Genomic DNA, 27,414 nt, shown 5'->3' on the forward strand with positions numbered 1-27,414 from the left:
TTGTTTCTTAACCCCCACGGTCCCACGGTTCTGGATGACAAGGACATGGCTTTCTTATTTTGGCATGAAATGAATGAGAATGAGATTGGGCATCTCAAACTAACTCCATCCCACCCCAGAAACAACATGACACAACACAGCCCATATGTCGAGAGCCCTGCTGTGTCCAGAGCAGGCAGGTGCTGAGATACAGAAAGATGTAATTACGGAAAAGACTTTTCCTAAGTCGAGGGGTGGCAGCCATCTCTGCCGTGCAATGGTCCGGTGTAACTCACTGGGGCCCTGGAGCCCAGGTGTGTGGGCATCACAGGTGGGCTTTCTCCCGGGTGGACCCGCTGGGTTCTTCACACACCGAGACCCCAACCCCTTTTAGAGGTGACGCGGTCACAGCTGGTGGTCCTGGGCCAGTGCTGGCCATCCTGGTTCAGGAGCCACGTAGGCACCAGCCTGCCCACCTGGCAAGGACACCACACTCTGCTCTTTGTCCTCTGGGGACCAGAGTGGGTGCGCTCAGCATCACACAGCCCGCTGGGTGATGGCAGGATGGAGTCAGGGAGGCGGAAGGGAGCGGGGGTTCGGGGGACCAGCGGGGCAGAGGCAGAGAGCAGTGAGGGGGTGAGGCTGATCTCAGGGCCTCAGCGGTCTGTCCTGGGCAGAACTGGCACATGCTCTCCCAGGATCATTCTCTGCTGGGGAGACACGCAGGCCTGGGTAGGGTCCTGCCTGCAAGCCAGAATCGGAGCTTTGTGGAGGCAGTGGGGGCCTGGCAGATAAGTGGCAGGGTGGGCCTGGGTGTCAGGGAACCCGTGTGTGGTGTGTGGTTTAAGCAGGGGGAAGGGACCAGCCGAGAGGCCGTGGGGCGTCCCCAAGGCGGGTGTCGCTCACAGTGCAGGGCTGAGGAGGCGCTGAGAAAGGGTATGATGCCAGGATTCTGGGGTCCCTACGGTGTCCATACAGACCCACAAACACCAGGCTGGAGCCCCAGCCCTGTCCTGGCCATCTTTATGCTCCTAGTGCATACACTGTCAGTGCTTAATAATTGCTGGTTGGATGAAGGAGTGCGTAGAAGAGGTTGAGGGCTAGGTGGGTGGGGGGCTGGAAGGCCATTAGCCCGGGGAGTAACTATGGGCCGTTCTTCATTTTGAGAAGCCTGAAGGACACTTGCCAGGGGGTGGGTGGGGGCATCCCCTGGCAGGTGGGTCTGCAAGAGCGCCCACACTCAAGGGAGGAGTGGGGATGGGGTGACAGCAACAGACAGGAGCCAGTGCCTGGGCAGGGCACCTGGCTCCTTTCCCTTGGATGCGGCCACTCAGGGTCAGCCAGGCTCTCTGCCGGGGCAGCGCATGAGGGCAGGACCGGGCAAGTCTGGGTTCTGGGTTCTGAGCCCTCCAGATGCAGTCTGGGGCTGCTCTGAGCTGACTGAGGCCGGCTCCGCATCCCTGGAAAGACTGCCCCGAGCGTCCGTGGGGACAGGGTCAGCATTTGGCCCAGAGGCCTGGGAAGCAGTAATGCTGCAGGTCCCGCCTGTCCTGTGCTAGCAGATGCCCGCCACCTGGGAGAAGGTCGCCCCGGGGCAGCAGGGCCCAGTCTGCTCCGGGTGGAGCTGGGTCGTGACAATCCAGCCTGGCAAGCGGGTTAGCTGTCACTCAGGCACCCCACCCCCCGCAGCCCCATGAGCCAGGGTCATGATGTGGGGGAGCTGGGCAGAGTGACCTTGCTGACACCGTGTCCCTAGGAAGCCGTGTCCCTAGGGTGGGGCCCTCATCTGTGTCTTCCGTGTGGAAGAAGAAAGTCAGCAAACAAATCCCTTTAATAACAGTGCTGTAGTAGAGCCCTTGCAGATGCGGCCCCTGAGGTCTGGGTGCAGGACTGGAAATGCTAAGTCCTGTGGAGGGGAGGCCGCTCAGGGGGAGGGCAGTGCCCAGACCCAGACCAGTCAGGGCCCAGGCCTCCAAGCGTCCTCTCGTTCCAAAGAACGAGAGGTGTACAGCTTCCATTTGCCATCTGATTTTCCCAACAGGATCGACCTTCCGTGCCCCAAAGGCTGGTGGGGGAACCCCGTGTGTGGCCCCTGCCACTGTGCTGTCAGCAAAGGCTTCGACCCAGACTGCAACAAGACCAACGGGCAGTGCCAGTGCAAGGTGAGGCCAGGCTGTGGGCGGACGGTGGGCACCCTGAGAGCCACCTGCACCACGTTTGCTGGACAAGAGCACACCCACACCTGGGGACTTGCGGGTACCCTGTGCGTGCCCCAGGCCTGGTTTTCACCTGGAAGCTGGCCCAGACCGTGGGCACTAGAATCCTTGGCCCCTAGAGGGTCATGGGAAACCCAGCAACTTCTGTGCGTTTGGCTCCTCCGCCATGGTTCTCCGTCTTGGCCATTTTCGTTTTGTTTTGTTTTTCTTTTTTTTTTTTTTTTGCCACCCCATGGCATATGGAGTTCCCAGGCCAGGGATCAGATCCGAGCAGCAGTTGTGACCAGATCCTTAACCCGCTGTGTGAGGCAGGGAATCGAACCTGTGTCCTGGCGCTGCAGAGATGCCGCCGATTCTGATGCGCCACGACAGGAACTCCCTTTTCCTCGTCTTTTATCAAACCTCATTCCGTGATGATCCAAACAGGAAAAAGTGCCCACATCCCCAGCTCAGGTGCCTGTCTCTCCCATGCACGGCCAGAGTCGCCTCCTCGTGGTCTCTAGAGGGGCCGCGGTGTTCTCAGTCCAAATCACGTGGAACCCCGGGCCCCTTGGCCTCCTGGAAAATTCCACGTACCTTCAGATGCTGTGTCCACCACTGCCGTGAGCAGCCAGTAACTCGAAGCCTCAAGGAAAGTTCTACCTGTAACAGTAGCTGCTCGGAGGGATGTTCGGTCCTTCCGCCGGGCGTGCCGACCTGGAAAGGGAACTCTGACGCTCCCCGGTGCTCTGTCAAACATCTGCCACGTCCTGCGTGCTCCACGGGGCCTCGGAGCATGGTCATCCCCTGAGAAATCATGGGGGCTGTACCCCTGTTCTAAGTCTTATTTGAATCGTAATCCCTTTTAGGACAGATAGGAAGGTGGCCTCACAGTGGTGGCTGAGTTAGGAGAGAGTGCAGGGCCCCGGAAGCCACTGGCCTGGAGGATGTGGGGGAAGGGCAGCGTGGAGGCCGGGGAGCCAGCTGGAACCTTGATGTCACTCAGGAGGCGCCCTCCGCAAGCACAGCCTCCCCTTCCGGCTTTGCAGGAGAATTACTACCGGCCTCCGGAGCAGGATGCCTGCCTGCCGTGTGACTGCTTCCCGCACGGCTCCCACAGCCGCGCCTGTGACATGGACACTGGCCAGTGCACCTGCAAGCCCGGCGTCATCGGCCGCCAGTGCAACCGCTGCGACAACCCTTTTGCCGAGGTCACCGTTCTCGGCTGTGAAGGTCGGAGTTGGCCTTGACCCTCTCAGGCCGAATGGCAGAGAAAGGCGCGCGTGCGTGCGTGTGTGCGTGCATGTGTGCGTGCGTGCGTGCGTGTGTGCATGCGCTCCACACCCTGGGGTCACGTGGGGTGCTTGACAGCCTCCTGGTCCGACTGTGTCTGCTGGGCTTTCCATCCCGGGGGCGAGGGGGTGCCCCGGGGGTGCCCCCCAGGGGTGCCCCCCAGGGGGCGTGTTCAGAGCCCGGGCCACCCCGCCCCCTGGTTCCTGGTGTGGGCGGGGCCTCCTGGGAGGAGCATGCGCAGAGAGTTGCACTTTGGCGGCACGTCTCTGCTGGGCTCAGCGCCTTCTTCCCTCCGCACGGCAGTGATCTACAACGGCTGTCCCAGAGCGTTTGAGGCTGGCATCTGGTGGCCACAGACCAAGTTCGGGCAGCCGGCCGCAGTGCCGTGCCCCAAAGGGTCCGTGGGTAAGTACCACGGTGTGTGGCCTGCAGCACCCATGGGGGACAGGACATTAGGCCCGGCGAGTGGCTCGCGGGAGAGCTGGCCGAGGCGTCAGAACTCACCCGTGGTCCGTGTGGAAGTGGTTCCTTCAGCCAAAGTGCTGGGGGGAATCAGATAACGTTTTTCTCCATCGTGAATGATAAAACCTGGAAGGAGGACACTGGACGTAAAGAGATGGGGGCGGGGGCGCGGCGAGCGTGGGCATCTCTTGGTGAAGCGCTTGGGGCTACGTCCCCCTGGCAGGGGACGCGGGGAGGTCCAGTGAGACGCGCGGCCCCGGGTTGTGTCCAGCTGTGTGCACGGTGCACGTGGACACGTGGGCGCTGGGCGGACCATTCCACCGACTTCTCACGGACTTGCTCACACGTCCACTCATAGTTGCTGGGCAGCTCGGGCCAGTTCTCAGGACGTGGCCCCTGGCCTGAGAGAAGAGCTGCCTTGGCTTTGTGGCTGAGGCACCTCCTGGCTCTGGGCCAGCCGAGGGGGTCATTAATATTCAGGGTTCAGGCTTTGTTGTCTTCTCTGTCCCCTAGGAAACGCCATCCGACACTGCAGTGGGGAGAAGGGCTGGCTGCCCCCGGAGCTCTTTAACTGCACCACCGTCTCCTTCCTGGATCTCAAAGCCATGGTAGGCTGTCTGGGGGGTGTGCAGGCCGACAGGGTTACTTCGGGGGGGCAGGGAGGGTCTAGGCTGCCAGTATCATGGGGCCCCAGGCTGGGCGTGGCTCAGGAACACCCCATCTGTGCCTGGCGCCAGACACAGCTGTCTCCCCCTCCCCTTCCAGCCCTCAGCCTGCATTTGGTTCTGCAGACTCAGTCCCCAGGTTCGAGCCACTGCCATGAGTCCTCCTGGGGCTCCTGGTGCTGTACTCTCGCCCTTCTTCCACTTGGCGTCTTTTTCCCAGCGCTCTGTAGCCTTACACACCCTCCTTTCTCATGCCATGGCCATCAGCCCAAGTTCATTTGGGGATCTGGGGATTTTTGTTTTTCCTTTTAGGGCCACACCCTCAGCATATGGAAGTTCCCAGGCTAGGGGTCAAATCGAGCTACAGCTGCCAGCCTACACCACAGCCACAACAATGCAGGATCCGAGCTGCCTCTGTGACCTACACCACAGCCCAAGGCAACGCCAGATCCTTCACCCACTGATCGAGGCCAGGGATCGAACCCACAACCCCATGGTTATGAGTCAGTTTCATTTCCTCTGAGCTGCAACAGGACCTCCCTATGTCTGGTTCTTAACCCACTGAGCCACAACAGGAACTTTGGGTTTGGGGATTTTTTTTTTTTTTTTTTTTTTTTTTTGTCTTTTTAGGGCCACACTCACGGCATATGGAGGTTCCCAGGCTAGGGGTCAAATTGGAGCTGTAGCTGCTGGCCTACACCACAGCCACAGCAACGCCAGATCCTTAACCCGCTGAACAGCCAGGGATGAAACCTGCGTCCTCATGGATCCTAGTCAGAGTCCTTTCCGCTGAGCCACGACGGGAACTCCTGGGGGTGTTTCGAAGTTCCTTTCTGATGGGAGTCTCCACCGGGAAGTGGGTTCTCGGGAAGGAGAGGGCCCAGGGCAGATATTGCACTTGCTCCCCGACCCAGAACGAGAAGCTGAGCCGGAACGAGACGCAGATGGACGCCGACCGGTCCCTGCGGCTGGCCCGGGCGCTGCGAAACGCCACGCAGCTCACGGACACGCTCTTCGGCAATGACGTGCGGACGGCCTACCAGCTGCTGGCCCGCGTCCTGCTGCACGAGAGCGGCCAGCAGGGCTTCGAGCTGGCGGCCACGCGGGATGCCAACTTCCACGAGGTAGGAGGGCAGCGGGCAGAGAGCCCTGTGGGCAGCCCTGCACGTCTGGGATCAGCTGCAGGCTCAGGGGTCCGGTCGGGGCTGGGGGACGGCCCGGGGCCCTTGGGGCTGGGAACGGTCCTCATGCCAAGGGTCCCCAGGGCAAGGCGGCACTTGTCACGGGTGAGCCCAGGCCAGGACGGGGACCAGCAGAATGATCACCAGTGTCAGGAGCGTTGTGGCAGAGGAACAGACTTGGCAGTGACCCTGAAGACCGCTGGCCACTGACCACTGCGCGCCTGCCAGGGTTTGCGTGAATCAGCTCCCGGTTCATGCAGAGCCCCCTGGACGCCTCCCCGTCCACCAGAGCCCCCTGGAGGCCTCCCTGTTCACCCAGAGCTCCCTGGGGGCCTTCTTGTCCACACAGAACCCTTGGGGCCTTCCCATCCACCCAGAGCCCCTTGGGGGCCACCCATCCACGGGGAGCCCTAGGGCCTGGGCGGGTCAGTCCCCTTGCCTGCATTTCAATCCAAGTCTGGGAGCCTGAGCTGGAGGAGTTTGTTCCCATTTTTGATGCTTTGCTAACAGAAGTTTCCCCTCCTGCTTTCCGTCAGGGTTGTGGCCCCCAAATCCCCGTGACAGCCCCCCCCCCGACTTGCCCTCCATGCTGCCCACAGGGTCACCTGAGGTGTTTGGGGAGGGGGAGGCGTGTCACCCACCCTGGAACCCGCAGCGTGTCCTCGGCTGCCTCACTGTGGGCTCAGCAGCTGTTCCCACCGCCTGGCCCGGCTGGTGGGGGTGGGGGTTCTGTCTGGGGGCGTCTCCATCTGCCTTCTCTCCTGGGCACCTGGGGGTGCGGGTTTCCCGCGACAGGTCTCTTGCCTTTGGGATTAGGCTGCAGACTCCCTGTCCTGGGTCCTGGCCCCGCCCGGCCCTGCGAGCTCCAGGCTTTCTCCAGCCCGGGCCCCAGCATGGTAGCCAGTTGGGCAGAGCGCATCCTTCTGTCCCACCAGGACGTTGTCCGCGCGGGCAGCGCCCTCCTGGCCCCGGACACCAGGGCCGTGTGGGAGCAGATCCAGCGGAGCGAGGGGGGCACAGCGCAGCTGCTCAGGCGCTTCGAGGCCTATTTCAGCAACGTGGCCCGGAACCTGCGGAGGACCTACCTGCGGCCCTTCGTCATCGTCACCTCCAACCTGAGTACGGCTGCGGCCAGCGCGGGGCAGTGGGGGCGGCGGGCGCGGTGGCACCTCGGGCCCGTCTGGGGCGCAGCCCCTACCCGGCTGTCTCTCGGGAAGGGGTCAGCACCGCACCATCCCCGTGACCCACAGCCTTGCAGAACGAGGTGTGGGTGGACGGTGTGGCCACAGGTCCAGCCTCCAGGGTCACTCAGAGGCTCAGGCCCTGGGAGGGTCGGGGTGGCAGCTGGCACCTGGGCGAGTGGGCGCGTCGCCCCCAGGGCGTGCTGCTCCAGGTGGGGGTTAAAGGCCAGCCTCTGGGGGGGTGGGGGGGCTGCTGGTTTTCTCCTCCTTTGAGTGATTCTTAGGCAGCCCCAACGGCTCAGGCAGGACGGAGGGGTTTCTCCTTCCCAGGAAATTGCGCCTGATTTATCTGGTTATCTGTCACCCGAAGGGCCTGAGCCTTTAACCCAGAGGCAGCGTGACGTGAACTCTCAGGTTCCTGGGGGGGGCCCCTCACTTCCTGATCGGAAGACGTCCCAGGCCCCCTGATCCCGCTTCCCACCTGCCTGCGCTGGGGTGGCAGTGGGCTGGGGCCCCCGTTATTGCTGGGTCAGGATGGAAGGGTGACGCCCGGCAGTCCCGCTTCTGTCCTAGGAGAGGGTCTGGCAGAGCTTGGCTGTGGACTTGCTCCTGGTGCAGCCTACACGCCAGCCCCTTCCAGGTCCCAGCCAAGCCCCCCGCCCACCTCTGCCCGCACGCCCCTCCGGTGTCCGTGCCTCTGCTCTGCGGTGGGGGCCGCCCCCCTGCTCTGGGCCAAGAGCTTCCTCCTTGGTTCTCCCCATGCTCCGGACACAGGCCAGCCCTGTCCATCTTCCATTCCCTGGGGCCCTGCCTCTGCCCACATTCCAGGCCACCACCCATCCCCGACCCTGACCACCTTGGGTGCAAACACAGCCCTCGCCTGTGCAGCGACGGGAGGGTGCCCACCCCCTTGGGTGCTGAACTGGACGCCTCAGCGGGCTGACCTGGGGGTCACCGTGGAGCCTGCAGGGTTATCAGCCTCTTTGTTAGCAGTCCCCTCAGAGCAGTGGCATCAGCCCCAGCAGCGAGGTGATGCCTGGAGCCTGGCGATGTCAGCAAACACACACACACACACCCTCTGCCGTCCTAGTGCTCGCCGGGGTCTGTCTCCCCAGACGGGGAGAGAGAGAGTTAGGCTTTCTGAGGTCTGTTGATTCTGTGTCCGTCCATTTCTGCAACCTGACCGTGACACAGCTGCCGGGAAAGGTCATGCCCGAGGTGGGGGCGGGGTTGTGCCTCTAGAGCTCACCCTGGGACCCCAGCCCCTCGTGCTCCTGCTTCTCCGTGAGTCACTCGGCTGGGTGACCTGTTTAGAAGAGGCAGGAAGGTGGACGGAGGTCTGTTTGAAAGCTTATTAGGAACAGCGTTCTGCTCCGTCTGAAAACGGCCAGAGATGGGGCGGGGTCTTGGCAGGAGGGGGTGGGAGCCGCGTGCCATGGAGACCCCTTGTCCCCACAGTTCTCGCCGTCGATGTCTTCGACAAACTGAACTTCACGGGCGCCAGGGTGCCGCGGTTCGAGGACCTTCGAGGCGAGTTCCCCAAAGACCTGGAGTCCTCCGTCTTCTTCTCGGCGGATTTCTTCAAACCACCCGACAGGAAAGGTGAAGCCCATGGGCTGGTGGAGGGCGGGCCGCTGCAGGTGCTGGAGGGGAAGGCGCAGGCATCACAGCGCGCTCTGCGCCTGCGCACCTGCAGAGGGCGGGCCGCTGCAGGTGCCGGAGGGAAGCAGGGCGCAGGCATCACAGCGCGCTCTGCGCCTGCGCCCTTGCCCTGCCTCCGGTCCCCTGGCGCTGGGCGCAGGAGATCAAAAGGGCGTTTCTTCACAAAAATTTGGCCGACTCATCCTGTGATGATGGAGTGAACGCCTAAATTGTGTGCGAGCTCGTCTTCCTTGTGCAGCGGGAAGCTGTCTGCCCTAGAGGTAAAAGTTTAGACTTCCCCCGACACCCCCAAAACCAAACCAGAGCCGTCTGTGTGCAGTTCTCCAGTCCTTAAGACTGTGATACTGCATGACTTAAACATTTGAATTGTCTTAAAGTATTTTTCGCAGATCTGCTCCGCTGGAAATGCCTCCTCCCACCCCCCATAGGGGTTTGAAAATGTAAAATTCTGTAATGGGCAGTTTAAAATTAGAAACGTTTTGAGTAAATTCTTTCTGTCAGTTATGTGGGTATTATTCAGGGGTCTTAAAAACTGCTAAAGAGGATTTTACACTGATGTAGGATCAAACTGGACAACTGACCGCATCTTAACAAGTTGTGTTCATTTGGGATTGATTTGGGTTTTCAACCCTCAGCCATGTGCTTAGTTCACTGCTGTGCTCAGAGGTACAGTTGTGCCCCCTTTATCTATGATTTCTGAGGTTTCAGTTACCCAAGGTCAGCCATGGTCTGGAAAATTCCAAAATTAAGCGATTCCTGTTTTAAATCACATGCCACTCTGCATAGGGAGATGAAAACTCACTTTGGGAGTTCCGGCCCTGGCTCAGCGGAAATGAATCTGACTAGCACCGTTGAGGACGCAGGTTCAATCCCTGGCCTCGCTCAGAGGGTCAAAGCATCCGGTGTTGCTGTGAGCTGTGGTGTAGGTGGCAGAGGCGGCTCCGATCTGGCATTCCTGTGACTGTGGTGTAGGCCGGCAGCTGTGGCTCCGATTTGCCCCCTAGCCTGGGAACCTCCACATACCGTGGGGGCGGCTCTAAAAAGAAAAAAAAGGAGACGACTCCCAGGTGCCTAGTTTGCTGCGGGAAACCCCTGCTTCCCTGCTCTCATTGGGAATTCGCCGGCTGACGTCCAGGCCCCATCAGTCCTGTACATGGCATTTTACTCACTGTGGTCTTTACTTAATCTGCCAAAATGTCTGTCAACCAGCCCGTCACCCTCGGATTCTTTTACGGATGAGAAGATGGGCCCCAGGCTTCAAACGGCTAAACACCAGCTCCTCGTCCTTTCCCACTCCCTCCAGCCTCTGGTAACCGCAGTTCCAATTTCGATAATCCTGCCTCCAGGTCCTCCACGTAAGCGAGTCACACACTCTTTACCAGCTTCCTCACTGAGCAGAGGGCCTCAGGGTTCGTCCATGTTGCAGCCCAGGTCAGAACTCGCTTCCTTTCTAAGGCTGAATGATGCACCCTTGTATGGACGGCCAGCTCGTGCATCCGTCATCCACTGAAGGACACCTGGGCTGCTGTGCGTGTGTCTGCACAGGGATCTGAGTCCCTGCTTTCAGGGTTTGGGGGCAGCTGCCTGCACGTGGGGTGGCAGCGTCACGTGTGGTTCTGTGTTTGATTTTTTTTTTTTTTTTTTTTTTTGGTCTTTTTGCCTTTTCTAAGGCTGCTCCTGCGGCATATGGAGGTTCCCAGGCTAGGGGTCCAGTCGGAGCTGTAGCCACCGGCCTACACCACAGCCACAGCAACGTGGGATCCGAGCCGCGTCTGCAACCTACACCACAGCTCACGGCAACGCCGGATCCTTAACCCACTGAGCAAGGGCAGGGGTCGAACCCGCAACCTCATGGTTCCTCGTCGGATTCGTTCACCACTGCGCCACGACGGGAACGCCCTGTGTTTGATTTTTGGAGGAACCGCCTGCCGCTTCCCGAGGACCATCCATACATCTCAGGAAGCACTTGCTCAAGGAGCAGACGATTTGATGGGCACACAGGCGTCCAGCGCCATCCTCACTCTGTGCTTACTTGGCAGAGGGCCCCACGGTGAGGCCGGCCGGTCGCAAGACCACCCCGCAGACAGCACCCTGGCAGCCCGGCGCCGAGACGGAGGCCCTGTTCCGGAGGCGGAAGAGGCACCCTGAGGAGCCAGGCCAGTTTGCCATCGCCCTGGTCATGATCTACCGGACACTGGGGCAGCTCCTGCCTGAGCACTATGAACCCGACCGCCGCAGCCTCAGGTCAGGCTGGCTTCAGGAGCATGGCGGGCGGGGGGCGGGGGGGACGATTCCAGAAGGTTCCCAGGCTCCCATAAGTTGAAATCACCACTGGAACGTCTGTACAAGGACCTACACAGTGACCCTGGGCCAAGGCCAGAGCCACTGCGCTGTGATCTCGCTTGGACTGAGGTTCCGGGTCGGCCTCATGTTTCTGCCAGGCGCACCCTCCCCCACACACACCCCACCCGGGCTCCACAGTACAGTCCCTGCCTGAGCCCCAGTCCCCACACTCCTGCCCACCCGCAGCTGCTGGTGGCCCCAGACCCAGGGTCGTCTTGGCTGGAAAAAGAGGTGCCACCCGAGACCTGATCCAAGGTGGCGCAGGCAGAGGCTTCGCCTTCCTGGCCTCAGACTCACTGTCCAGATCCCGCCTGGGTCTGTGGCCTTCGTGTCCTCCCTACCAGTGACTGGCTGAGAGTCCCCTGGGCCGGAGTCACTCCACCAGCTCCTTCACTGGGCGTTTCCGGCGCGCCAGCTTTTGGCTGCTCCATGCCAGGGGGCCTTGACGTCTTCCTGCCCAGCATACCTTCTCTGCATTTTAAATTTCCCGCGTCCGCCTTTGTCCCCGAGGTGACCCTGTGCCCATCGCTAACCTTCACCGAGCCCCCGCCCCGGCGCACCTTCTCCGGGGCCAGGCTGCAGCTCCGAGCGTGCACGCCCGACGGGTCCCGCTGCGCTCACCAGGGTGGCACGCAGGTGTGTGCTGAGCTGTGCTTCGCCCCGCAGGCTGCCCAACCGGCCGGTCATCAACACGCCAGTCGTGAGTGCGGTGGTGTACAGCGAGGGGGCGCCGCTGCCCAGCCCCCTGGAGAGGCCCGTGCGGGTGGAGCACGTCCTCCTGGAGACGGAGGAACGCACCAAGCCGGTCTGCGTGTTCTGGAACCACTCCATCACGTAAGGGCCACACGGGAGCCAGGACCACCTCCTGCGCGGGGCCGCTCCGGTCCGTGAGGGGCTCTGCTGAGCCCAGGGGGGCCCGCCCTCAACTCCCCAAGTTGCGCTGGCAGTGTCCTGTGGGTTCTTCTGTGACCTGTCGCTCCCCTCCCAGCCCCTCCGGGGGGTTTCAGGGTCTCCCGTAAATACCCAGTTACACACATGTATACACACATGTACATCCATGCACACCTGGAGGCAGACGTGTGTGCACACACACACGCCCAGTTGCAGCCACGCACATGTATATGTGAATGCATGTGGACACACACATGGAAACAGGGTCACACGTGCAGAGCACACACACAGATCCCTCCAGAAGGCCAGCATGGAGAGCAGGCTGCTCGCCTGCGGGACCCACCACCGAGCACCCCACCCACCACCAGACAAGGCAGGGCTTGTCTGGACACACCCAGGAGGTGGGACTTGGAGCCTGGGCCCAGGGTCCGTCCACCCACAGCAGAACATCCCAGATGTGTGGGAGGTACCAGAGGAGCGCCCCTGACCTCGGCCCACACGGCACCTGCTGGAGCCACTTTCCCCTCAGGCCCCGCCCACACCGGCAGCCTCCATCTCCCTCCTGCCCCCACCCCCACGCTTGAACCTCGGACACGGTTTTGTACAGTTGAGAGGTCACGCAACCAGGCAGCACCAGCCCTCCCTAAACTTGTGGTTCCGCCAGGTTGAGCGGGTGTCTGTCGCGGGGGCTCTGCCGGGCACTGCACAGGGAAGAGGTTTGGCTCAGCGGGGACCTCGCATCCCTCTCCCTCCTCCGTACTTTCCAAAGTCTAGTTAATGAGCAGCCAGCATAGTGCCTGGCGTGTAATAGACGCTTGGCTGACAAAAGAGAATGAAAGACCCACTTTCACCGTGAGCGTGGCCCTGCAGGCTGTTGGCGAGCCTTAGGCTCGGCTGTCTCGTGGTCACTTGATTGAATCCCGGCGGTGAGCCAGTGCTCTCATTATCTCTCTGCTTTTGTGCTGCACCTGACACCCCAGATCTTACAGCCCTTGGCAAACGCGTGTTCGCCTTCACGTCCCATTTGACAGATGAGTAAACTAAGGATCAGAGAGACGAGCTGGCTTTCCCAGGGTCTGGGAGGGCAGGGCTCTGTCTGCGGCCAAGACACACCTGTGTCAGCCTGTCGTTTGGGGCTGCCCATCAGCAAGACGGGGTAACCACGGGGCCCTGCTTCCAGGCAGTGGCCATAAACTGTTGTGCAACCTGAAGATGAAAGTGTGAACCGGACGTGAGCGGCTTCTCCTTAAATCATCTGGACTGAAAAGGCGACTCAAGCACAAACGGGCTCTTTTAACAACTGACTAATGTCTCTGATAAAGGGGTGTGAGGAGGCGCCGACATCCCGCTGTCTTCCTGCTGGATGACGCATGGAAGGCGAACTTCAGAGGGTGCTCATTAGAGGCCTCTCCCTGGCCCCCCGGGGGTGGGGTGGGGGGGGTGAGGGTTCTCACGGTCCCAGAGGGTCCTCAGAGCGGTGGTGGTGGTGGCGCTGGCCTTGGGCGCAGTGAGGGTGCTGCTGGGGCTCCAGCGGGGGCTGGAGGGCCCTCGAGACGCAGGCAGTGGCGGGAACCACCTCACCCCTTTCTCTCTGCAGCGTCGGTGGACCTGGAGGGTGGTCAGCCAAGGGTTGTGAGCTACTGTCCCGAAACCGGACCCATGTCACCTGCCAGTGCAGCCACGCCACCAGCTCTGCTGTGCTCATGGACATCTCCCGGCGCGAGGTGGGCGCGGCCCCCCGGGCAACCCCGGCCCCCGGCAAGTGTGCCCAGGGACCAGTCCCTCGGGGCATTTGGCCTGGCCTCCAGACCTGCCCCTCGGCAAGCTCTGTCCTTCCTCCCCAGCGCTTTGGACAAACTGAATCCACAATTAAAAACTCGGCTGGCTTGGGGGGGGGGGAAATTGGCCAGAATCCCTTAGGATTTCCATAACAAAACCCCCTTAAGAGGGTTTTCAGAGAGGCCAGGTTGTAAATGAAAACCCGTGATGGCCTGTCTGGAACCTCAGACTGAAAGGAACTCCTGGAACGGAGACCTCACTTCAAAGCAGCTTCTCGGCAGACTGTCACATGATGCTGTTTCTGCCGAATTTTGCATTTTAAGGAGGAAAAGAGAGGCTGGTGGGAACGGAGGGAGCGTCTCCCCTGAGCGCCGCACACACTGGCCCCGGAGGATGGAGGGTTCGGTCAGGAGCCCCGAGGAGCGGGGCTGCTAACGTTTAACCTTGAGCCTTTTCAGTGGCCTGGGAGTGTGAGCTGGCCTCTGTGGGCCTCCGATGAGATGGTGTTGCCCCGAGCAAGGTCGGCCTGGGCGGGGTCACCCTGGCCAAGGTCAGCCTGGGCAGGGTCACCCTGGAGGGAGCCTGTGCTGGTATCTAGGAGCCAGAGGCCTGGGGGACCACACCCTGTTTTCAGGCCTGGGATGTGTCCCCGGTGGCCCTCCCAGGACGCTGCAGCACGCAGCAGCCCAAGGTCCTGTCACATTCTTGGGAGGCTGAATCAGCCACAGGTTGCTGCTCTTTGTCACCCCAACACCCGAGAGTGTGCCTCTGGGCACCCAAGACTGCGGACGCCCCTGGGCAGGGCACTTTCCAGCAGGTAGCCTGGGTCCTGGCCTGGAGGAGCTTAATTATTAGTGGCCTTTGTCCACCGAGGGGAGGTTTGGGGGTCTCTTCGCGGCTGGAAGTTGGGCAACGCCGGGAGCCGACTCACAGGCGGAGGAAGCAGAAGCTCAGGCAGAGGAAAGAGAAGCAGAGCAGGGATCAGGAGCCCACCCCAGGCCTCTGAGGAGCACCCAATGTGGGGGAGCGGGGGTTCCTGCAGCTCTGGTCTCTCTGAGAGCCCTGTGTCTGCCATCCCACTCAGGCTGCCCGCATCCCCTTGGCTGCCCCGGCTCATAGTTCTGGCCAGTTCAGGACGGCTTTCCAGAAGTCACTGGAGAACCAGGGCGGCTTCCTCCCTGAGGCCTGAAAGCCGGCAGGGCACAGGGTCCCAGACAAGTGTATTTTGCAAAAGTGTAGGAGGCAACTGCGGCTTCCTGCAGCTGTGGCACATCTGCCTTCGGTGTGAACAGAGCTCTGCGTGACGGTCTCTCGGCTTGGAATCTGGGTGGGTGGCCTCTGCACCTGCCGGACGGCAGGCGTGACATGCGAGGTGTTTTGGTTTTTTTTTTTTTTTTTTTTTTTTAATTGTGGTGAAACACATGGCCCGTGAAATTCGCTGTCTCCGAGGTGTTTGAGTGTACGGGTCAGGGGCGTTGGGTCTGGTCACGGCTGGTCACAGCCATTGCCACCGACATCGCCGGAGCTCTTTTATCACCTCGACCTCGTCTTTGGGTTTTGTTCCTGGTTCCTGCCCCTCCCAGCCCGAGCCGCGCCGCCGCCTGCTGCTTGCCGGCCGCAGCATCCACGTGTTGATGGGTCTCGCTTGTGCAAAAGCCCCATGACTGTTCTTCCTTTCACCAACCCGCCCACAGCACGGAGAGGTCCTGCCCCTGAAGATCGTCACCTACGCCGCCGTGTCCTTGTCCCTGGCTGCCCTGCTGGTGGCGTTCATACTCCTGGCGCTGGTGCGGACGCTGCGGTCCAACCTGCTCGGCATCCACAAGAACCTCATCGGCGCCCTTTTCTTCTCGCAGCTGGTCTTCGTGATCGGCATCGCGCAGACGGAAAACCCGGTGAGGCCCCGCCCTCCGCCCAGGCCCCGCCCCGCCCCCGGTGGCCCACGTGGTCCGTGGCGGCCCACCTTCCTCCCCGGCGGGAGCAGGGAGGCGTCCTGGGGCTTTTTCCCGGGGCCTGGGTGGCGTGTCCGCTGCAGTTTCCGTCTCCATCTGGCGGGAAGCCGGCGCCCGGGCCCAGCACGTGGGCTCCCTGCTTGCTGTCTGGGGGGGACGCTGCCTCCGGGGGCCTCCGGGGAGCTGGGGCTCCGTGTGCACCAGCTCTTCCGCTCCTGACCCAGACACTAGTGAGGTTGTCCTCACTTACAGTCACCTGTGAGACCCCAGGGTCCCCAGAGCTGTCACAGGAGCCCGGAGATGTCCCTACTGGGCAGCGTCGCCCACCCCGTGCTTCCTGAGGGTCACGGCCATGTTTTCTGTGAGAGCTCAGGTGTCTCCCTGGAGCAGGAGAGAGACACTTAGCGCCGGCCCAGGACTCTGCCAGGTGGTGGTGGTGGTGACGGGGTTGACGAGACAGAGGAGCTGGCTGAGAGGAGAATCGCAGGGGAGAGGAGGACCGGTGACCTTTGGGTGATCGGGTTAAGTATGGATGTCCTGTTCGAGCACCCCAGGTCACGCAGGCTCCAGGCTGTCGCGTGGGCTCCCAGGGTGTCACGTGGGTTCGTACGGTGTGGTAGAGGCCCTGGCAGCTATCCTTAAGTGACTAGATTGTAGAGCTCCTGGGGTGGATCTCAGACGCATTGGAGGGACTAACTGAACTGTTGAGCAAAGTCGCCGGCTCCCACTGGCGCTCCTGATAGATAATGCCTTGCATTCCTGCCCCCCCGCCGCAACGTGCATGCAAACGGGGACTTCGAAAGCCTGGGTGGAAGGACCGCGGTGGGACCCTGGGTGAGGCCGCTGTGGCGTTTGCCTCCGAGGGAGGAGAGAAGGAGGTACCGGCGGCCAGGGCGCTTCTGTAGGATGCGGATCCGAGCCCGCGTGATTGGAGGGGAAGGAGGAGGAGCGGTGGTGGCTGGTGTCTGGGGTGGGGCCCTGGGCGAGGTCCTTGGGGAGCTCTGCAGGGAGGATGGCTGAGGTCGCTGGGGAACCTCAAGGCAGGAGGCTGGACGGAGCTCCACGGCTTGGCTCCCGGCAGGTTGCCAGGGATTTTCTGTTTTTATGAAGGGGGTTTTCACAGCACGTGGTTGGGGGCAAGGGCGGAGGCACACTTCAGCTGCTGGAAACGTCCCAGGGCCTGGGAGGTGACAGCATCTCTTCTCCCAGATGAGGAGCCTGGGGCCAGGAAGGCTGAGTGACCGGCCCCAGGGCAGAGGGTTCTGTGTGTGTGCGAGCACATGTGTGTGTGTGTGTGTGTGAGTTCACGTGGCCACCGCTGAACGGTGACCCTAACAGCCCTAGGAGGCGAGGCCACCTGGCCTTCACGTGCGCACACGTGGTGACCAGGAAGTTCAAAGGCTGCTCTCACCTAAGCGCCCCCCTCCCGAGGTGAGCGGTGGCCGCTCCCTCTCCCATGGGCTGGCCCAGCACGACGGCCACGCGCTGCTGCCGTCGCCACCATGTCCTCCTTCCTCAGGCGGTGAGGGCTCTCGTCACTGTACCAGTGAGGATCTGCCACTGACCCAGATCCTAGGGGCACTCCCATCTGTGCCCGCCCTCCAGACCCCCCCGTGCTGTGGCACATGCATGTCAGGGGCCAAAATGGTACCGTGGAGGCTGGTGGGGCAGCTGCGCCTGGTCAGAGAGGGCCTGAGCAGGACTGTCGTCACCATCCAGGATGGGGTGGAGAGGTCGGGGGTCCAGTCACCCAGGGCCTGAGGGGCTGGCACACAGCGCCGTCTCTGTTTGCAGGCGGCCTTGTGCCATGGAGCGCCACGCCTGGGTCTGCGTTTCAGGAAGAGGGTGATGGGGAAGATGAGAGGGAAGGACGGGGGCAGCAGGTCAGAGAGGTAGCCGGGCTGGCCGCTGCCTGGGTCTGGGGGTGGAGGCCAGGCCAGGCCAGCAGGCAAGGGCGGGAGTCGGGCCCAGCGGGGCAGGTAAGGAGGGAGAGGGAGGAGGCGGCGTGGGCGATGCCTCCTGTCCCCAGAAGGGGGCGCCGCCGGGTGAGCTGGAAACCGACACAGTGGCAGGTCTGGGTGAGGCTGGACACGCGGTTCCCTGCAGGCTGGGGAAAGTGCGGAGCTGAGCCTGGGGAGGAGGCGTGTGTGGGAGGGGCCAGCCTGAGGGGACGCGGGCTGAAGAGACACAGGTGGTGTTTGCTGGCCTGGTCACGCCTTCCTCCGTGAGTGCAGGAGGGGGACCCCTCAGGGACCTTGGGAGGCAGCAGACCCCCTGGGGGGTGGGTTGGAGGGAGAGAGGGGGGTGTCCAGTCAGACGACCTTGGGAGGGCTCCCAGATGACCTTGGCGGCTTGCCCGCCGGGATGCACGGAGCCCAGGGCCTGACCCAGAGAAGTGACTTGCACGTGGTTGTCGGGCTCCCAGGGCTGGCGGCTGGTGGGGAGCTGGACTGCCTGCCCCTGGCACCCCCTGGGCCCAGGCACCTCTCCCCGCCTGCATGTTCCTTGCCTGCGTGTCCTTGTCGCTGCATCAGCCAGGCATAGCTCAGGGGGCTGTGACTCCGGTGCAAAGCCCTTCCAGGGTGCCTTTGAGTGGCCTGAACAGTGGTGACAGGCTCCTCCTTGCAACTAAATACCGTGTGAGAAATGCCGCGAGGCTGCCCCTGGTTTCAAGCACTGACTCACCCGCAGCCCGGAGGGCGGGCTTAGCAGCCTCCACGCACCCGGGGAGGGGAGGGGAGGGGAGGGCCGAGCTGTTCAGCGGGCTTGGCTCCGCGCCTGCTTCTGATGGTTTCCTGTAAACTCACAATCCCATCTCTGGGCGAGGCTTTTCATCTCGCGGATTACTGGCAGGTTGACATGGTTTATTGTGCCTCTGCGTTTGTCTTTGTTTCTGGAAAAGGTAGTACTTTCAGCGCAGAAGTCCCTGGGTGCATTACCGCCCCGTTACCGATAAATTGTGTTTCCAACACTTCTTTTTTTTCTAAAGGTGGTTTTGTGGGTTTACTTTTCCGTTGTTGTTTTTTTTTTTTTTTTTCTTGGCTTCCCTGCCACGTAAGGAGTTCCCTGCCAGGGATCAGATCCGAGCTGCAGTTGCAACCACAGGTGCAGCAACACTGGGTCCTTAACCCACTGTGCTGGGCCGGGGATCCAGCCTGCATCCTGGAGTTGCCGTCGTGACGCGGCAGAAACAAATCTGACTAGGAACCATGATGTTGCGGGTTCAACCCCTGGCCTTGCTCAGTGGGTTAAGGATCCAGTGTTGCCTTGAGCTGTGGTGTAGGTCACAGATGCGGCTTGGATCTGGCGTTGCTGTGGCTCTGGCGTAGGCCGGTGGCGACAGCTCCAATTAGACCCCCAGCCTGGGAATCTCCACATGCCGCAGGTGTGGCCCTAAAAAGACGAAAGACAAAAAAAAACAAAAAAACAAAACAAAAAAAAAAACAACCCTGCATCCTAGTGCTGCAGAGATGCTGCAGACCCCATGGTGCCACAGCGCAAACGCCTCCTTTACAAGCTGTTGACGGCAGCACACCAGCCTCCTCACTGTTCTTCGTATAGCAGAGAAAGCCATGCTTTGCACAGGGGGGCCTGGGGTTGGTGGGGGTTCACCCAGTTCCCCCTTGTACTGTACTTGGCAGGTGTTAGTGCTGGACTGGGTAGCCTTGCACGTCTCGGGAGTTTTGTGTCGGGAGAGAACGGGGCTCATCAAGCTGGTCCCATTGGCAGGTGGCACTTGTCTTCCCAGTGCCCTGGGCCTGAGCGGAGAGGCCTCCACGTGAATCTGTCCCCTCCTCTGGTGTCTGTTGGGGTGGGGGTGTCTCCGTGGCATACTGAGGCCCCCGGACAGGGAGGGGTCAGGCTGCTGGGACCACAGGGAGGGTGGGACAGAATGTCCCAGGTGGGCCCCCCTCTCCTGCCCGTCCAGCTTCCAAGGACCTGGACGGGTGCTCGCCCACATCACCCAGCAGGCGGGCCTTGGGAGCCCCCGGCCCGGCAGCCGGCCCCTCCCAGGAGCACCCGTGAGGATGGTCTGGGCCAGGCAGAGCTCTTCCTTTTCTTTCTTTGTTGTTTGTTTGTTTTTTTCCATTTTTAAGTTTTATTGAAACATAGTTGATTTACAGTGTTGTGCTGTTTTCTGCTGTACAGATGGTGCCCCTGGCGCGCGTGCGCGCGCACACACACACTCCCTTTCTCATTCTCTCCCGTCTCGGTCTGTCCCCGTCACGGTCGGTCCCCGGAGACTGGATGCAGTCCCCGTGCTGAACAGCAGGACCTCATTGCGCATCTGTTCTAAACGAGGCAGACAGAGCTCGTGAGGTTCCGTCCCGGCGCACCTGGGCCTGGACTCCCCGGATCCCACGGTGTCCCCAGGCCCCCACCACTGCCTTCTACATTCTCATCCCACCTACAGCGTCCGAGGACGCAGGCCTGGGCCACCACGGCCCCCAGAGGCTGAGAAGGTGACCCTTGGTTGCCCCACGCAGGGAGGCTCTCGTCCTGGCCCTCGACCGCTGGCCAGACACACCGCCCCCTCCCAGCTGAGGCCAGAAGGAGACCGGACATGCCGTCTGCTTTCTTCTGTTAAATCGGCACAGTTCATCCTTATGCATCTGCGAGGTCACAACTCGAGGCCCCTCTCTCCCGCTCCCCGCATTCATTGGACCGAGGAAGCCCGCGTGTGGGCCGGAGTGGTGGGCGAAGGCCACGGTTTGCGGCCATAGCCTGAGCCGGCTGCCTCCAAGATATATGTTTTTAACTTTATGTGAAATGCCAGCGTTTAAAAATTTGGAGCCATTGCAGTTCCCATCGTGGCGCGGTGGTTAATGAATCTGACTAGGAACCATGAGGTTGCAGGTTCGATCCCTGGCCTCGCTTAGCGGGTTAAGGATCCAGCGGTTGCTGTGAGCTGTGGTGTAGGTCACAGACTCAGCTTGGGTTCCAGGTTGCTGTGGCTGTGGCATAGGCCGGTGGCTACAGCTCCGATTCGACCCCTAGCCTGGGAACCTCCATATGCCGTGGAATGTGGCCCTAGAAAAGGCAAAAAGACCAAAAAAAAAAAAAAAAAAATTGGGAGCCATGATGTGAAATTACCAATTTGCAGCTTCTAATGAAAACACGAGGCTTTGCTCCCCTGTCCCTCCTCCCAGCCCCAGGTTCCGCTCACTCATGGCACTGATCTGGGTTGGGGCGGGGTGAGTCCCTGAAACCCCAGCTGCTCTGCCCTCTGTCGGGAGCCTGCGACGCTGGGACTGCTGGTGCTTAGCTGCTCCTGGGTGAATCGCAGGAAGAAGACAGCCAGCCGGGTCTCCTTTCTCAGCGCCCCGCCCCCGGCCGGCGCCCCCGCCCCGCGGGCTGGCGCTGACCGCGGCCCCTCCCCGCAGTTCCTGTGCACGGTGATCGCCATCGTCCTGCACTACGTCTACCTGAGCACCTTCGCCTGGACCTCCGTGGAGAGCCTGCACGTCCACCGCATGCTCACCGAGGTGCGCAACATCGACGCGGGGCCCATGCGCTTCTACTACGTCGTGGGCTGGGGCTTCCCCGCCATCGTCACAGGTGAGGACGCGCGGAGCAGCCCCGCCGGGCGGCCCGGGCCGCGAGCCCTCGCCTCCGGGTGTGGACGGGAGAGCTTTCTGGCCTCCTGTGTGCCCTGCAGAGGCACCTGCACCCACACCTGTCCACACGCGTGCTCTCTCAGCGCCCACCGAGGGGACACACCACCTGTCAGGTGTGGGCCCTTCAAGAGCTGGGCCCAGATCCATTCAGGGTTCTCTTTGTGGCACCTGCCAGACAGAACTCCCACGTCTGCCCACTTTGTAGGTAGACGGGTGAATGATGGAGAGAGGAGTGGGTGGACGGATAGAAGGATGAATGAGTGGATGAATGGCTGGGCGGGTGGTTGGAGAATATGCCGGCGCATGGGTCAGAAGACGGATGGATGGACCAGTGGACGGATGGATGGACGGATGGAGGAGCGGGTGCGTGGATGGGTGGATGGATGAGTGGGTGCGTGGACAGATGGATGGACGGATGGAGGAGCGGGTGCACTGGCGGGTGGATGGTAGATGAGTGGATAGAGCAGCAGGTGGATGGATGGGTTGATGGATGGAAGAATTAGTTAATGAAGAGAACAAGCAGTATTTTCTCAGTACACATTTCACTAAATGTCAGAAAGTCAAAGTTTGCTTCCTGTGGGGGAAGATGCCCACCTGCATTCACAAAGGAAGCGCCTCCCTCCTCGGCAGTCCCCGGGTCCCAGGGATCCAGACGGGAAGTCTGCCCGCCATGTGGCTGGGACGGACCCGCGACTGGCACCAAGAAGGCCTTTGCTGGAGGGGACCTGGGCCTTCTGGATTTCCCGGCTGCTTGTGTCGGGCTCCCTGCCCTGCTCTGCGCTCTGAGAGCGATGCCGGGGCCCCAGGGACACTGCGGTCGTGTTCACCGCCATCGGCTGGCCCTCAGGAAGCGTCCTCTTGGGGTGGCCGTCACACTTCTCTCCTGTTGCCCAGGACTGGCCGTGGGCTTGGACCCCCAGGGCTACGGGAACCCGGACTTCTGCTGGCTGTCCCTCCGAGACACCCTCATCTGGAGCTTTGCTGGGCCCATTGGAATCATCATAGTCGTGAGTGCCAGGAGCTTTGCGGAGCCCCAGGCTCTCAGGGACGTGGGAAGCCGGGGCCCCTCAGATGCCTTGAATTGAACGGCGTTCCGGGCCGGCTGGGCTGCCAGCTCCACGGAGCATCTGGCGGGACAGGAAGGGCCGATCTCACGGGGAGAAAGCCTGGTCCCCGACCCCTGGACTCTGGGATTTGGTTCCTGGACCCCGAGGCCTCATCCCAGAGTCACCCCCTGAGACGTGGGCTGAGGATCCTCAGAAGCCTTTGGCTTTCGAAGGTGTGTTGTGACAATGCAGTTGAGCCGATCACCTGACTTTGGGTTTTTCTGTTTGTTTTTTTTTCCAGGTCAACACAGTCATTTTTGTCTTGTCTGCAAAGGTTTCCTGCCAAAGGAAGCGCCATTATTATGAAAGAAAACGGGTCGTGTAAGTTGGTGCTACACCCAGCCAGTGGGTGGGACCACCATGGAGCCACGCCCACCCGAGAACCCCCGCGAGTCTGGTTTACACACGGGGTGGAAGCCCGTGAAAGTGCCCGTCACTTGGTGGGCCGGTGGCCGGCTTCCTGGGCCGGTCCCGGGGGCCATGGCAGCCACGTCAGTAGTGATCAGGCCGCGGGCGGCAGAGGCCAGCTGCGTCTGGCCACGCCTGGGCTGTGCCAAGCAGTGTCTGGATCCGGGTTGGACGCTGTGGAGGAGAGGGAGGGAGGCTGACCACAGGGGACCAGGGCAGGCAGCCAGAGGTCAGCCGGGACCAGGGAGGGGTCGTGTTTGGATCTGAGGGTGTTTAGGAGGTAGGATCCACAGGCCTGGCAGGGATGCCTGGGGTCCACGCCTGGGACGGGCAGGAGGAGGGGGGTGACGACGGCAGAGATGCCAGGGTGCCTGGACACCCCCTGGAGTCAGACAGGGTGGAGGTGGGGCGCGACTTTCCACAGTGGTGGTGATGGTGACCCTGGGGCCACCAGAGCGGAGAGAGGGGCCCCACAGCACAAGAATGGGGGCCCAGCAGAGGGGACCCTCCCATGATTACGGGCAGGGAGGAGGCAGGGGACCCTCCCTTGGGGAGCCAGACTGGGCAGCGGGAGAGCTCAGCATGGGGCCCGGGAGCCACGAAAGGGCCGGGGGAGAGGAGGACACGGGCGTCCCCTGGGCTGGGTAACCCGAGCCAGGGGAGGGCGGATGCCGGAGGAGGCCCACGGGGCTGGGGTCAGCGGGGGGGGGGGGGGCCTCAGCCCTCGGAAGAGCAGCGTCTGAGATGGCTGTGGAGGGGGCCAGGGGCCAGGGGTGGGGCACCGGCGGGAGGGGAGGCTGCAGTCACGCCCTCGCCCCCAGCTCCCTGCTGAGAACCGCCTTCCTCCTGCTGCTGCTCATCAGCGCCGCCTGGCTGCTGGGGCTGCTGGCCGTGAACAGCGACGGGCTGGTCTTCCACTACCTCTTCGCCGCCTTCAGCTGCTTACAGGTGCGGGTGCCGCCGGCGGGTCGGGCGGATGTCCCCGGGCCTGGCGGGGCCTCTGCTGGGCCAGCCCTGGCGAGGTCCTGGGTCGCCTGTGGTGCTTCCCGTCTGAAATGCCCCAACCCCAAGGAGTTCCCGTCGTGGCGCAGTCGTTAACGAATCCGACGAGGAACCATGAGGTTGCGGGTTCGGTCCCTGGCCTCACTCGGTGGGTGAAGGATCCGGCGTTGCCGGGAGCTGTGGTGTAGATCGCAGACGCGGCTTGGATCCCGCGTTGCTGTGGCTCTGGCATAGACTGGTGGCTACAGCTCCGATTTGACCCCGAGCCTGGGAACCTCCATATGCCGCGGGAGCGGCCCAAGAAATGGCAAAAAAGCAAAGAAAAGAAATGCCCCTCCCCCGAGTGGGAGATCCCTGATGTGGCGTCCAGGCTGCGTCCTCGCTCCCGGACACACAGGGCTGTCCTTCCCGTGTCATCACCGTGTTATGTTAGGGGTTATGGTGAAGGCTTGTGGTCCTGCCACCAAAAGGAGCCTGTTGTTCCAAACACAGCCCTGCCTGGAGCTGTCCCAGGGACCCCCGCTCCACGGTCCCTCCCGTGGCTGCCAGGATGCTGTCCTCCTGCTTGGCCCCTGCAGGGCCTCACCCCCTCCCAGGCCGTAGTAAATTCGCTGTGGCCCCAGGAGGGCGCTGGCTGGTTACAGTCCGCACTGAGGCCCCCCCTGGACCCCGATTCATGATGCAGCATTGGGGACCCAAGTGGCCAGAGGGCTGGGGCCTGCTGGCTGTCCTGACCAGGGCCCCCTACCTGGAAAAAGCGCAAGCCCCTGGGTGGGGAGGCCCGGTGTGGGCTGTGGGCGTCTGCACGGCCACGGGGGCCAGGCCTGCCCTGGGGACCGTCAGCTCCTTACTGCTGAGCTGTGCTCCCTGTAGCCTCCTGGCAGGTGGCTATACAGCGTGGCAGCGGCAGGGCCTTGGCTTCTGTCCCGAGGCCGAGGCTGAGCCCGGCACTGACCCCCTCCACCCCCACCCCCCAGGGCCTCGGCGTCCTCTTGCTTCACTGCGTGCTCAACAGGGAGGTCCGGAAGCACCTGAAGGCCGTGCTGGCCGGGAAGAAGGCTTACCCTGACGACTCGGCCACCACCAGGGTCACCCTGCTGACGGTAGGAGGCGCCTGGGAGCTGGGCCCTGGGGGTGTCGGGACCAGTGTCAGACACAGCGCCACAGTCTCGAGTCCCGCAGAGGAGGGGGCATCACAGACCCAACCCTGGACCTGACATCCAGCGGGCGGCCTTCCCCGGAGCTGGCAGAGGCTGTGGGCTGGGGCCTGTCCAAGTCGCAGCTCTTCTCCCCTTGCGGCCAGTGGGGGTCCCGGCCAGAGGCAGTGGCGGCGGGAGCTGCCCCCAGGCCCCAGTGCTCTGCCCGGCAGGGGTAGTCGGGGTGCTGGCCTGGGGCTGCCTTGGGGACCCAGCTGCCCCTTGTGCCCTGGTGGCCTCTGCATGGCAGATAACCTGCCCCTCCCCGCAGCGCTCGCTCAACTGCAACAACACCTACGGCGAGGAGCCCGACATGTTCCGCACGGCCCTGGGCGAGTCCACCGCCTCGCTGGACAGCACGCTCAGGTCAGGCCAGGCGGCGGGCATGGGGCGGGGCGGCCCGGCTCTCAGGGCAAGGGCAGCCTTTGTCCCCTCCGTGCCAGCTGTGTGTCCCGCTCTTCAAGTTCATGTGTGTTTGCTCATGTGCTTTGGGAGTCTGGTGGCCAAGAACCTTCCAGAGCCCGGAGTGGCTGCCCTGCACACCCAGAAGGTGCTGGGTGGCTGTGCCATGCTTCCCCCTGCCCCCAGCAGTGGTGCTGAGCCCACTGTCTGCCCTCCAGGGACGCCGGGGGCCAGAAGCTCAGCGTGTCCTCTGGGCCGGTGCGGGGCGGCCATGGGGAGCCAGCCTCGTCCTTTGTCCCCAGGAGTGCCAAGAAGTCCCACGGTGCGTGTCCCCTGGAGGGTGGTTTCCTTCCTGGGGGCTGGGGGCGGGGGGCATGGGCCAGGGCCTCCTGCTGGCTCTTGTCTGTCCTGTGGCCCCCCGGCCACTGGGGAACGCACACCTTGGAGCGGGGGCCACGTCACCCTTGGAGGGTCCACAGGGGCCCAGGTGGCTCTGCCCTCCCCTTGGCGGGAAGCCCCGCCACGGGCCTGAGCCGTCCCTCCTTCCTCCCTGCAGGCCACGACTCGGACTCGGACAGCGAGCTGTCCTTGGACGAGCAGAGCAGCTCCTACGCGTCCTCGCACTCGTCCGACAGCGAGGACGACGGGGTGGAGGCCGAGGGCAAGTGGGACCCGGCCCGGGGCCCCGTGCACAGCACCCCCAAAGGTGAGCGAGCCGGGGCACAGTGGGGAGCCACGCTGCAGGGCGGGCCTCGGAGGTGGCCGTTTGCCCCCACCAGGAGCACAGGCCAGCTCTGCGCGTCTCTGTGGGACCCTCACCGCAAGGTCTCCACGAAGCTGGTGCCACTGTCTGTAGGGAGCACGAGGCTCCCGGGTGTTGGGGTGCAGTGGGGGCGCACCCTGGGATCCTGAGCCCTGGAGTCCCCACCCTGCGGGGTGGGACGCGTCCCCACTGAGCAGGACAGGGAGCCGTGGGGGGGGGGCTCCCTGCCTGCTGAACGTCACCTCTGTGCCTCAGTGGACGCCGTGGCCAACCATGTCCCAGCCGGCTGGCCCGACGGGAGCCTGGCCGGGAGTGACAGCGAGGAGCCCGGCGAGCAGCCTCGCCTGAAGGTGGAGACCAGGGTCAGTGTGGAGCTGCACCTGGACGAGCAGGGCCACCTGTGCAGCGAGCGTGTCCCGGACCGCGACAGCGGGGGCCCCAAGCCCGCGGCCGCCCCGCCCAGCCAGCCCCCCGAGCAGAGGAAAGGTGCCGAGCGAGCGCCCGCTGCCCTCAATGCCGGGGGCGGGGGGAGGGAATGTGGGAGGGGGCGCTGGGAAGTCCCTGGCCCTGGGGTTGGGGGGGGCGTGGAGGCGGGGACCGTGCAGGCAGGTGGAGCAGGCCCTGCTGGACAAGGGCTGGCTGGGCTGGAGTTCCCGCTGTGGCACGGCGGGATTCAACGCATCTCTGGAGCACTGAGACGCAAGTTCAATCCCCAGCCTGGCACAGTGGGTTAAAGGATCTGGCGTTGCCAGGGATGTGGGAGCGGCAGCTGTGGCTCGGATCTGATCCCTGGCCCGGAACTCCATGTGCCCCGGGGCAGGCGACAGAAGGGCCAAAGGGGGGTGGGTCTGTGGGGCACAGACTGGCACCTGGCAGGGCGGAGGGCAGCCCAGAGGCCGAGCACTCAGCTCTGTGGCAGCCTGGCCGTGACCACGTCAGCCTTCCCGTCCTCCGCCCCCCATCCTAGGCATCTTGAAAAACAAAGTCACCTACCCGCCGCCACTGACCGAGAAGACGCTCAAGTCCCGGCTGCGGGAGAAGCTAGCGGAGTGCGAGCAGAGCCCCGCGTCCTCGCGGTCGTCCTCGCTGGGCTCCAGCGACGGGCTCCGTGCCCCGGACAGCGCTGTCACGGTCAAGACGCCCCGCCGGGAGCCGGGGCGCGAGCAGCTCAACGGGGCGGCCATGAACGTGCGGGCCGGGAGCGCCCAGGCCCAGGGCTCCGGCTCCGAGTGAGTAGCCTGGGCCTGGCGGGAGCAGGGGCGGGCGTCCCTCGCCCAGAGGACAGGCGCCCAGTCCGGGGGGCGGGGGGGGGCATGGTCGGGGCCTGAGCACAGAG

The 27,414-nt window shown here is 62.8% G+C and overlaps 1 protein-coding gene and 1 long non-coding RNA gene across 8 annotated transcripts in view; one reads left to right on the forward strand and one right to left on the reverse strand.

Moving 5' to 3' along the window:
- CELSR1 (cadherin EGF LAG seven-pass G-type receptor 1) overlaps nucleotides 1–27,414 on the forward strand; it is a 142,694-nt gene that overhangs the window by 112,583 nt on the left and 2,697 nt on the right. For 4 of the 7 annotated variants that reach the window (XM_085025357.1, XM_085025358.1, XM_021091370.2 and 1 more), the window contains exons 14-34: nucleotides 2,021–2,141; nucleotides 3,224–3,407; nucleotides 3,771–3,872; nucleotides 4,443–4,537; nucleotides 5,509–5,718; nucleotides 6,711–6,894; nucleotides 8,415–8,558; nucleotides 10,658–10,862; nucleotides 11,628–11,795; nucleotides 13,450–13,576; nucleotides 15,326–15,526; nucleotides 20,968–21,142; nucleotides 22,096–22,208; nucleotides 22,549–22,628; nucleotides 23,537–23,663; nucleotides 24,695–24,820; nucleotides 25,185–25,279; nucleotides 25,534–25,637; nucleotides 25,872–26,021; nucleotides 26,334–26,564; nucleotides 27,046–27,307. In XM_085025357.1, the coding sequence (XP_084881483.1) occupies nucleotides 2,021–2,141; nucleotides 3,224–3,407; nucleotides 3,771–3,872; nucleotides 4,443–4,537; nucleotides 5,509–5,718; nucleotides 6,711–6,894; nucleotides 8,415–8,558; nucleotides 10,658–10,862; nucleotides 11,628–11,795; nucleotides 13,450–13,576; nucleotides 15,326–15,526; nucleotides 20,968–21,142; nucleotides 22,096–22,208; nucleotides 22,549–22,628; nucleotides 23,537–23,663; nucleotides 24,695–24,820; nucleotides 25,185–25,279; nucleotides 25,534–25,637; nucleotides 25,872–26,021; nucleotides 26,334–26,564; nucleotides 27,046–27,307 (3,204 nt within the window). Of the gene's footprint in view, nucleotides 1–2,020; nucleotides 2,142–3,223; nucleotides 3,408–3,770; nucleotides 3,873–4,442; nucleotides 4,538–5,508; nucleotides 5,719–6,710; nucleotides 6,895–8,414; nucleotides 8,559–10,657; nucleotides 10,863–11,627; nucleotides 11,796–13,449; nucleotides 13,577–15,325; nucleotides 15,527–20,967; nucleotides 21,143–22,095; nucleotides 22,209–22,548; nucleotides 22,629–23,536; nucleotides 23,664–24,694; nucleotides 24,821–25,184; nucleotides 25,280–25,533; nucleotides 26,022–26,333; nucleotides 26,565–27,045; nucleotides 27,308–27,414 lie in introns of all 7 variants that reach the window. The other 3 variants (XM_085025354.1, XM_085025355.1, XM_085025356.1) reach the window with 1 other exon arrangement.
- LOC146403074 (uncharacterized) lies at nucleotides 21,727–23,537 on the reverse strand. Its single transcript, XR_014845586.1, has 3 exons — nucleotides 22,715–23,537; nucleotides 22,513–22,586; nucleotides 21,727–22,328 (listed from the first exon to the last, which is right to left on the reverse strand). It is a non-coding gene; the product is annotated as an uncharacterized LOC146403074 (long non-coding RNA).

Source organism: Sus scrofa, chromosome 5 (genome assembly GCF_054392235.1).
Source record: "Sus scrofa isolate SSC_HxYL_T2T_F1_AM1 chromosome 5, Sscrofa_HxYL_maternal_Yorkshire_Landrace_v2.0, whole genome shotgun sequence".
NCBI lineage: Eukaryota > Metazoa > Chordata > Mammalia > Artiodactyla > Suidae > Sus > Sus scrofa.